The following is an 11539-nucleotide window of genomic DNA, read 5'->3' on the forward strand; positions in this document are numbered from 1 at the left end:
AACGTTACAGTGAAGGACTTGAGAGGCAGTGATTGACGTATCTTTTTTCGCTCTGACCGTAACTTAGGTACAAGCTGGCTCATTGGATTCCACACTCTCTTCTTTTTCTATTGTAGATCACAGATTTGTATTTTAAACCACCTCAGATACTATATCCTCTTGAAAATGAGAGTCGAGAACGCGAAATGGACATTCACAGTGACTGAACATGTAAATACACGATTAATAATATTCAGCTTTGCGAAGCTAAAAAAATAGAAGCTAACCTAGCAACGTAGCCAACGTGATAGCATCAGTCTCAAATGCAGATAGAAACTAAATTAAAAAAAACCCTGACTGGATGGATAGACAGAAGATCAAAAATACTATTAAACCATGAACATGTAAATACACGATTAATAATAATCAGCTTTTCGAAGCTAAAAAAAATAGAAGCTAACCTAGCTACATAGCCAAGGTGATAGCATAGCAGTCTCAAATGCAGATAGAAACTAAATTAAAAAAAAACCTGACTGGATGGATAGACAGAAGATCAAAAATACTATTAAACCATGAACATGTAAATACACGATTAATAATATTCAGCTTTTCGAAGCTAAAAAAATAGAAGCTAACCTAGCAACGTAGCCAACGTGATAGCATAGCAGTCTCAAATGCAGATAGAAACTAAATTAAAAAAAACCCTGACTGGATGGATAGACAGAAGATCAAAAATACTATTAAACTATGAACATGTAAATACACGATTAATAATAATCAGCTTTTCGAAGCTAAAAAAATAGAAGCTAACCTAGCCACGTAGCCAACGTGATAGCATAGCAGTCTCAAATGCAGATAGAAACTAAATTAAAAAAAAACCCTGACTGGATGGATAGACAGAAGATCAAAAATACTATTAAACCATGAACATGTAAATACACGATTAATAATATTCAGCTTTTCGAAGCTAAAAAAAATAGAAGCTAACCTAGCTACGTAGCCAACGTGATAGCATAGCAGTCTCAAATGCAGATAGAAACTAAATTTAAAAAAAACCCTGACTCGATGGATAGACAGAAGATCAAAAATACTATTAAACCATGAACATGTAAATACACGATTAATAATAATAATCAGCTTTTCGAAGCTAAAAAAAATAGAAGCTAACCTAGCCACGTAGCCAACGTGATAGCATAGCAGTCTCAAATGCAGATAGAAACTAAATTTTAAAAAAACCTGACTGGATGGATAGACAGAAGATCAAAAATACTATTAAACCATGAACATGTAAATACACGATTAATAATATTCAGCTTTTCGAAGCTAAAAAAATAGAAGCTAACCTAGCCACGTAGCCAACGTGATAGCATAGCAGTCTCAAATGCAGATAGAAACTAAATTAAAAAAAACCCTGACTGGATGGATAGACAGAATATCAAAAATACTATTAAACCATGAACATGTAAATACATGATTAATAATATTCAGCTTGGCGAAGCTAAAAAAACTGAAACTAAGTTAGATGCGGCGGCGGGCTTACTCACTGTAGTGCGTCTGCTATCCTGCTCAAAACACAACACAACCTCCTGGTGTTGGTGTTGCTGTAGTCCGCCGCTCCACCGATCGCACCTACAACTTTCTTATTTGCAGTCTCCATTGTCCATTAAACAAATTGCAAAAGATTCACCAACACAGATGTCCAGAATACTGTGGAATTTTGTCGAAGAAAACAGAGGTATTTGAATTGGGTCCAAACACTTCCCTTGCCCTCGTGACGTCACGCGCATACGTCATCATACCGCGACGTTTTCAAACGGAAGTTTCTTTGGAAGTTTAAAATTGCACTTTATAAGTTAACCCGGCCGTATTGGCATGTGTTGCAATGTTAAGATTTCATCATTAATATATAAACTATCAGACTGCGTGGTCGGTAGTAGTGGGTTTCAGTAGGCCTTTAAGTTTACCGTAATCTTAGGTGACTGAAATGTTGTACATTTTGTTGACTAAAACAATCAATATAGATGACTAAAATTAGACTAAAATTAAAATACATTTTCGTCAAAAGACTGACAAACTAATTTAAAAGCTGCTGTCAAATTTAACACTGGTTAGATTTTATTAAAGTTTGATATTCGCTGTAATAACAGAACTTTGATTATCTTCCAAGGTGGGCACAGGTCTTGGTCCTACTCTGGAGTTCTATGCTTTGGTGTCTCAGGAGCTCCAGCGGGCAGACCTTGGACTGTGGAGGGGTGAAGAGGTCACGCTGACCAATCCTAAAGGTACCATCAAATACTTTTTCCTCTGCAATACGTTTTACTTTGAAGTAAAGGTATAACGGTATATGTCTTCAGATATTTTCATTGAGGACAGAGACATACCAAATTCCCAAGCGGTACACATTAATTAGCGAGAACAGGTTTTTTTTGGCTTGTTGTTCAGGCGTAGGCGGCACTTCTAAAAGATGAGGCGTGGAAGTGTGCAGAGGAGCACTTCTACTAGCTTACAGCCCAGCCAGCTTTGGCTATTGTGAGTCACGGCTTGTGATAGTGCTAAGAAGACAACAACTACACCCTCTTTGTTGTTTAGTAACACTTTGCCTTCCTGGTGAAATACTTAAAGGGGTCAAACACTTGCTTCCTTGTGGTCTAAATAACTTGTAATGGTGATTCTTTTGTCAAAATTTTGCATAGATTATGTTTTACAGACCGTTTTTAAGCAGCTTTCTGACAGTCTATTCAGCATGCGTCATTTTGTTGGCGGTCATATTTGTCTGCCTCAACTTTCACCGCTCCTTTTCCCTGTCATCCATGTTGTACTTTTCAGCGCTTCCATAGTGAGTCTACTTACAGATAAAATTCAAACCATACGCTACTTTGTATGAGAAATTGCAACAGCCAAGGATGCATGTATTATTTTTTTGGTGTACCAAAAAAGAATGGAAGTGTGACATTACTACCAATATTAGCACTGAGGATGCTGTACCGTTATACCCCTACTTGTAAATAATCCTATGGATGTAAATGTGCAGGATTGCTATGCATGTGGAATATGATGATTTTTTTATTTGGCTTCTTCTTTGTTTCCACTCCAATAGGAAGCCAAGAGGGAACGAAGTATATGTTCAGTTCAAGAGGACTCTTCGCTGTTCCCTTCGGCAGGACAACCAAACCAGCTCATATAGCCAAAATCAAAATGAAGTTCCGCTTTTTGGGAAAGCTAATGGCCAAAGCCATAATGGACTTCAGACTGGTGAGAAATTGATTTTGTCGCTTTTAGTAGGGCCGGGCAATTAATCCAAAAAGAATCAAAACCAACATTTATACGTTTAAACTGATGTAAACTGCTGTGTACCAAAACGCAATTCAGTCAGTTTTGTGGGCACACTTTATCTTCAATAAGGATGATGCTATCAAACACACTTTTTTCAAATGTCACAATATAGAAAGGAATCCATCAAAGAATCATAGTTTTATTGTATAAATGACCTTTTCTTAAGGTGAAAGCTATTTCACACACCACAGTATTACAAATATTTCCCTTGCAAGAAATTTTTATTTTTATTTTCTCCTTTACAAGGGGAATGTGCTTGTTTCTTTGCAAAGCATTTTAGCTGTTTTCAAATCCGTTGTGTTAATAAATGGCCCTTAATTGTTCAGTTGTTTTAAAAGTATACAAATATTTAAAGAGTTTAACTGAGCTCAGAGTATAATAATTGTCAGGTTCAAACACTGATGACATCTATTAAAGAGACAAACAAGCAAGGAATTAAACAGACAGAATTCAATTTAGCTCAATTGAGGAGAAACGTCTGGGCTGTACTCTTGCACAGTCTCCCACCACGCTCTGACAAAAAATTGTACGCCTTCTCTTTTACTTTGACTTTCCCTGATTACATGGCAACAGTTGTTTCTAAAGAAAGGGGGTCGTAAACAGCCGCTGCCTTTAGTCACAAAACAGTTCTAAGAAAAGGTGCCTGAAGGGGAGTCAGGTCCTGCTTCCTCTCCGCTTTGTAGATCTCGGGTCAAGATAAAATCTTCTTGTGGATTACAATACATCAAAGAAACTGATACCTTCATGTCGCTTGCCATTCTACACAGTGGAGTTTTACAAGCCTTTTGATGGGTAGGATCAAAGACAGCTTTTGTCCTCTCGCCGGGAACTCATGGCAACACAAAGTTTTGTGATAACTTAGATACAATTATTCTGACAATAATTATGCAGCTCAATATTTGATTCATCTTGATTTAGATTTCTTCCAGAATTGCGCAGCCCTAGTTGAAATTTTTTTTTTTTACAAACTAATTTCTATAGGTGGAAATGGACGGAATTGGGAAAACTCCATTATTTCAAAATCCATAGAAAAACATTACATATGTACAGTACATAATTGTATTATTATATTCTATGATGGCTGAAATATGCTATAACGGAGTCACTACGTTCGCCCTTCTGATGGGGTTTTGATCTACTTATGCTAATGAGCACATGATCTGCAAATTTCTATGCCAAAATGCTGCTGTTGGCTAGCTACGCACTGTATTTTCTTGTGTAGTAGTGAACAGTGGCGATTGAAGCGACATCCTGATTGTTGCTGGAGCTGAAACTAGTCAATGTGGAATGTCGGTCCCTTGTATTTAAAGTTGCGCTGGTATGAATATATTTATATCATGTTCATATAACTTCTCATGTTTCCCTATTACATTTTTCTTCACTGAGACGTCCTCAGTTTGCGTCATTGTTTCTTTTGTTGTGGTGGATTTTTTTACTCTTATGCAAAATAAAAAAAAATTCCCAGTGTTAAATCTTTTTATTGTAATTTCTAGCTGGACCTGCCACTGGGGCTGCCATTTTATAAGTGGATGTTGCGGCACGAGATGTCTATAAGCTCCCATGACCTGGTGAACATTGATCCTGGTGTGGCTAAATCTATCCAGCACTTGGAGGATATTATTCGCCAGAAAAAGAGGCTTGAACAGGACCGATCACAGGTAATTTGTAAACAAAATGATTAAACGGAGTGAATCAGCTTTCAATTTCATCTATCACAGCAGCTACTGAGTATTTTGACTAGTTATTCACAAACAAGTTGTTTATTTTTCAACTTTTGTGTGTGTGCAGACAAGAGAGACTTTACAGCAGGGGCTGGAGAGCCTGAACATGAACGGCTGCTCAGTGGAGGACCTCGGGTTGGACTTCACACTCCCGGGATTCCCTAACATTGAGCTGAAAAAGGGTGGCAAAGACGTACCTGTCACGATATACAACCTGGAGGAGTATCTCAGGGTATGTCCTCCCTATTTATTTCATTTCATGGCCTGTTTTTCAATAAAGTTAGTTGATTATTTGGATAGAAAACCGAAGCAATAACAAAACATCCAACATGATTAATGTGGTATCACCCCCTAAACTTCTAACAGGTCTATGATGTACTGTGATGTAATACCAGTGTTGTCTTTTGGTGTTGTCTCTCTGGTCAGCATTTGTTAGTGTTTACGTTCAGTTTTTGCAGGAATTTTCTGATGTGGCCTTTTTTTCTCGCCTAGTTGGTGGTGTACTGGACTCTAAATGAAGGCGTGTCAAGACAGTTTGAGTCTTTCAGGGAAGGCTTTGAATCCGTCTTCCCGCTACATCACCTGCAGTATTTCTATCCAGAAGAGGTAAGCCTTTTTCTCCCCATATAAATCTTCCTACTTGCAATTATCCCTTTTCCATTGTCAAAAGCAGGCACTATGAGGTACTGTCTAGGGCTTAAATCAGTCGGTGCTCCTCACCTGAACCTTATTGCGTAACTAATCAGATGGCACCGTGGGCGGGAGAATGCTGGACACAGAGAACCACGGCCGCATCTAAACCAAAATAACACGTTTTAAATTAGGGAAAAAAATTGCATTCAATGATTGTTACATTTGAAATGATACTAACGGTGATAAAAGAGGCAAATATTACTATTAGCAATATCAAAAAAAGGCCAATGTGGATGTATGTCAACATACCATTTATCAGTGCTGATAATCGATCAACCGATAGTGTGAAATTATTGCATTAATTGAGATTATTTGGCACGTCATGTTTTCTATAATATACTTTTTAATCTCCAATGTTTGTTTCTGCAGTCTCATCATTTTATTTTGTGATGATGGAAGGTTTGATGTTCTGCTGTGATTCTGTGATTGATGGGTCTTTCTAATTTAATTACATTAGGGCTTTCAAAGTCAACGCAGTACTATGCTTTAACTATAATTTTCTTTGACGACGCTAATTTTTTTGACGTGCGATTTAACGTGCACGCGTCCTGTGTGACCCTCGGCCCATTCTGTAGCGTGGGAAAATTTATCTGTGTTCAGTTACTATTGAGCCGCAAGCGGGACACAAATAGCGAGCAGAAATGGCCAAAGAAGATGGTAAATTATGGAGAGCCCAGGTCCAAAGCCATTACAAGTCATTCTCTTGACAAGACCATTTTCATCCACGATCGGTGTGCGTCGTCATCACTGGAGCCAATGCCTGCTGGAACGCTTGCATTCAGAGGGGTGAAGCTTTACTTTTTTTGTTTAGACTACAGTATATTGCATTTATAACTGAACAAGTTGATTGCTTCTGTAACTGGTTTAGTAAGATGGAATACAAACTCAGCAGAAATGAAGGACGATAGGCAGAAAGTCAAGAGGCACTTTTTTATTGTCATCAAAACATGTCCAGACACCTCTTCTCAAACCAATCACACACATCCGACTTCAAAATTAAAGCGTTACGCGTCACATCCAGTCTAACTAATTTAACAAGAATGAAAAATGTCCTACATTACGATCATGCTTTTATTGTCAAATATGTTTTGTAATGTAATCTGTGATAATTCTACCTAAATAAATGCTAGTACATCAGTTGAGGAATATATACAGTATATATTTTATGGCAGTCTGCAGTATTGTGTATATTATTTTATGACATGTTCTGGTTGATAGTCGTCAATTACTGAATTTTTAATAGGCTGAATGTTACACTTAATTGAGAATGTTAAGCCAATGTCCTGCAGCAATTTGAATACCATTAAATTACCAGTATAATGGAAAAAGAAGTTGTAACAACTTGGTATCGAATCGATACCTAAATTTGTGGTATCATCCAAAACTAATGTGAAGTATCAAACAGAAGAATAATGGATTGTTACATTTTAACAGAAGTGTAGATAGAACATGTTAAAAGAGAAGGTAAGCAGATATTAACAGTAAATGAACAAGTGGATTAATAATTCATTTTCTACCACTTATCCTTCATAATTTTTACAAAATAATAGAATGGAAAATGACACAATATGTTACTGCATATGTCAGCAGACTAATTAGGAGCCTTTGTTTGTTTACTTACTACTAAAAGACAAGTTGTCTTGTATGTTCACTATTTTATTTAAGGACACACTTGCAATAAGAAACATATGTTCATATGTTTATTTTGTTGAAAAAAAGCCAATAATGCAATTTTTTGTGGTCCCCTTTATTTAGAAAAGTATCGAAATAATTTTGGTACCTGTACCAAAATATTGGTATCGGGACAACACTAGACTGCAGTATTGTTCAATTAAAAGCATGTGAAATGTTCGCGAAAATCTTTTTTGAAACATTTATTTTTGCCTCAAAATATCCCTTCTGCCTTTTTTTTTTTTGGTTTTATGAAAATAGCCTTTCTGCGTTTGTTTTTTTTGGTTTTATGAAATAGCGATGAAAAACGCTCTAAACAAAATGTGTTGAACACCCGACCTCGACAAGCCTTTGTTTGCTTACTTACTACTAAAAGACAAGTTGTCTAGTTTAAAGTTCACTATTTTATTGAAGGACAAACTTGCAATAAGAAACATATGTTTAATGTACCCTAAAAATGTTGGTTTAAAAAAAGCCAATAATGCAATTTTTTGTGGTCCCCTTTATTTAGAAAAGTATCAAAGTACCAAAATATTGGTATCGGGACAACACTAGTCAGGACTGGAGCAGCAGCATTCTGGATGTACTGCAGCTGCTTTAGACCCCAATGAGAAGCTGCTATTCTGCAGTGGAAAAGCGGCAATAGAAGCGATCACTCAAATAAATAAATGTTCCTCTTTTAATTGTGCCTGCAGCTAGACCAGCTGCTGTGTGGCAGTAAGTCAGAGACGTGGGACGTCAAGACGCTGATGGAGTGCTGTCGACCGGATCATGGCTACACACACGACAGGTGAACTTGCGCCACCTGATTAGGGTTTCACCATCCACAGCAAAGTGAGGGAGTGTTGAAGACTAGTGGAATCTTCTTTGCCTCCACAGCCGGGCTGTGCGGTTCCTCTTCGAGGTGTTGAGCAGTTTCGACGCCGAGCAGCAGAGACTATTTCTGCAGTTTGTCACGGGAAGCCCACGACTGCCTGTTGGAGGTGAGACGACGCACTCGCCTTTTGATGAAGCGCACATTTTTTTAACGTCTTGTCACTGCTCCGCAGGTTTCCGCAGCCTGAACCCCCCGCTGACAATTGTGAGGAAGACCTTTGAGTCGACCGAGAACCCCGACGAGTTCCTCCCTTCAGTTATGACCTGCGTCAACTACCTGAAGCTGCCTGACTACTCCAGCATAGAGATCATGCGAGAGAAACTGTTGACTGCGGCTCGTGAGGGCCAACAGTCGTTCCACCTTTCCTGATCTCTCACCATCTCACATTCAAATGCCTTCTTCAGCGACTGATGAAATCATGACTTCCTTCTTTTTTTTTTTTTTTTGTAATCACATCAAGGCTACATACATGTACAGCCTTCTTGTTAGAGAAGCAGCTTGCAGAAACTTTAAATATATATTTGCTGCCCCGACTCTCAAGAAAAACGATAAAAAAAACCCACAAATAGAAAAAGGTGTTCCATGACACACAGACAGTTAAAATGTAAAAGAGAGTAAAACTTATATCAGTAGTTGAGTCATGTTAAAAAATTATGAAAACATTTGGGTGACATTTTAAATTGCATTGCTGTGATATTTAAGGAAGAAAAAAAAGAAAAAAAAAGGGATGACTCCTCTCCAAAGTGGACAATGTCTGGGTGGGAGAGTGGAGGCGCCATCAAGCAAGCTCGGTTTACTTTAGCTCCAAAGATCGTTTGTACAGACAAATTTGCAGACTTTGCTCATTCTACACATTTGCTAGAATAGCTCTTTTGTTCCCACGGCGTCTGTTTGTCCGCATTCCCCTCATTTTGTGTGTTGAGTGAGTGAACGCGTCCGACCTCGTTTAGCGTTCCCTCCCCTGTCGCTTCAAGTTGCGTAATCGAGAATGTGGGTAGTGATGAACGCATATTCTCATTTCCACCAACCCCCCCTTACTTAAGTTGAGATTGTGTTCTGGCCTCCAGCTTCTAGAGAGCTTCATCTCGAAAGAAGCATTGTTACCAATGTGTTGATCTGGTTCAGGTGTGTTGCTCTTATTTTGACCACGTAAAGCGTCTCTTGGATTGGTATGGTTATCAAGAGCGACCCTCAACACATAATGTAGCTGGGCACAAACCTTTGACTGCTCTCATTTTGTTGTTTCATGGCCAGGCAGCATTTCAATTTCATTTATGGAGTTTATATGCAGTTTCACGCCCTCTTTGAGGTGAGAATGTCTGCTTTTCCTTTTTTTTTTTCTTTTCTATATGGTCTATTTCTTTGCTGTAGTTTTTTTTCTTTGCACTGCTGGCTTGGAAAAAAAACAATAGTGGTGTGCACCTGCAGTCTGTGGCCAGGGGAGGGCGTCACTGTGTGCATTCCTGGCCCAATCGTTCATGTGCTGGTTTCTAAGATCTGCAATAATTTACTGCATCAGGTTCATGTTTTTACCTGAACATAAATAAAGTAACTGTTTGACTCAACGTTTGTCTTTTGTTTTTGTTTTCACGTCATTTGTGTAATGTATGGAAATAAAGATTTAATACTGTACACATAGTGAGCCTCGAAATGCAGGATCTGGGGCCAAAATTGCTGGGACCATTTTTGGTTCTGTTTCACTAGGTGTTTTTTTTAAGTTCTAGCAACTTTTTGGGCCAAGTTTGCATGGATCCTCACATATTTTTTTTATGGAAATTTGTTGAAAAATGAATCCATTTGTCTTTTTTGTATGCTTTTAAACTTCTAAATTACTTTTTTATATGTATATAAAACCCATTTCAATTGCTCTATAGTGTGATGTACAGATAAAGAAAGTAAATGATGGTAAGCAGGTTTTTTTTTTCCTTTTCTCTGATTGCAACCCAGGAGTATTGACTTTTTGAATGGAGCCGTTCCTTTCAAGAAAACCTTTTCAAAAAGCTGGCTCATTTATGTGTGTACATGAATGTATGTGTGTGTATTTATATATGTATATTTATATGTATGTATAAATATATATACGTTAGGTCAGGAAAAAACAGGCTATTTCATCCTTACATGCCTGTTTTGCAGTTTCCCTGCTCTTCAGGGGATTTTATAAATAAAAATAAAATCCCCTGAAGAGCAGGAAAACCTGCAAAACAGGCTTGTAGGAGTGAGATAGCCTCTGTGTTTTTTCCTGACCTAATGTATATTCCGCTCTACCCCGGTATGGAGCACTGTATAACGGATTAACCACAGAAACCTCGACTATGTGTGTGCGTGTGTGTATATATATATATATATATATATATATATATATATATATATATATATATATATATATATATATATATGTATATATGTATATATGTATATATATATATATATATATATGTATACATATATATATATATATATGTATATATATATATATATATGTATACATATATATGTATACATATATATATATATATATGTATACATATATATATATATATATATGTATACATATATATATATATATATATATATATATATACATATATATATATGTATACATATATATATATATATATATATATATATATATATATGTATACATATATATATATATATATATATATATATGTATACATATGTATACATATATATATATATATATATATATATGTATACATATATATATATATATATATATATATATATGTATACATATATATATGTATATATATATGTATATATATATATATATGTATATATATATATATATGTATGTATATATATATATATGTATGTATATGTGTATCTACAGTATATGTATATGTGTTTGTATATATATATATGTATATATAAGTGTATATATATATATGTAAATATGTGTGTATATATATATATGTGTATTTATATGCATATATATGTATGTATGTATGTATATATATATGAATATGTATATATTTATTTTAATATATACATTTATAATATATATAAACATATTTATATATATATATATATACTTATATATATTTATATTAACATAACAAATTACATTTTATATATATATATATATTTTTAAAATATATTTCATATATTTATTTTGAAACAATCACTAGTAGCAGTTATATTGTATTATAAAGATGCGGAAATAAATAATTACATTTTCCACAAATAGTGCTCTATTGGTGGAAATTACAAATATCAGCTTTAGTTTTTTTTGTTGTGTTTT

The 11539-nt window shown here is 35.8% G+C and overlaps 1 protein-coding gene across 6 annotated transcripts in view; it reads left to right on the forward strand.

Annotated features, from left to right (window-relative positions):
* Window positions 1–9840, forward strand: part of LOC133663653 (E3 ubiquitin-protein ligase TRIP12) — a 71902-nt gene extending 62062 nt beyond the window's left edge. For all 6 annotated transcript variants that reach the window (XM_062068297.1, XM_062068299.1, XM_062068300.1 and 3 more), the window contains 8 exons: window positions 2147–2261; window positions 3077–3231; window positions 4806–4970; window positions 5101–5265; window positions 5526–5639; window positions 8093–8187; window positions 8277–8380; window positions 8447–9840. In XM_062068297.1, the coding sequence (XP_061924281.1) occupies window positions 2147–2261; window positions 3077–3231; window positions 4806–4970; window positions 5101–5265; window positions 5526–5639; window positions 8093–8187; window positions 8277–8380; window positions 8447–8643 (1110 nt within the window). In that variant the 3' untranslated portion in view covers window positions 8644–9840. The remainder of the gene's footprint in view (window positions 1–2146; window positions 2262–3076; window positions 3232–4805; window positions 4971–5100; window positions 5266–5525; window positions 5640–8092; window positions 8188–8276; window positions 8381–8446) is intronic.
* Window positions 9841–11539: the final 1699 nt, after the last annotated feature.

This window comes from Entelurus aequoreus, linkage group LG13 (genome assembly GCF_033978785.1).
Source record: "Entelurus aequoreus isolate RoL-2023_Sb linkage group LG13, RoL_Eaeq_v1.1, whole genome shotgun sequence".
Lineage (NCBI taxonomy): Eukaryota > Metazoa > Chordata > Actinopteri > Syngnathiformes > Syngnathidae > Entelurus > Entelurus aequoreus.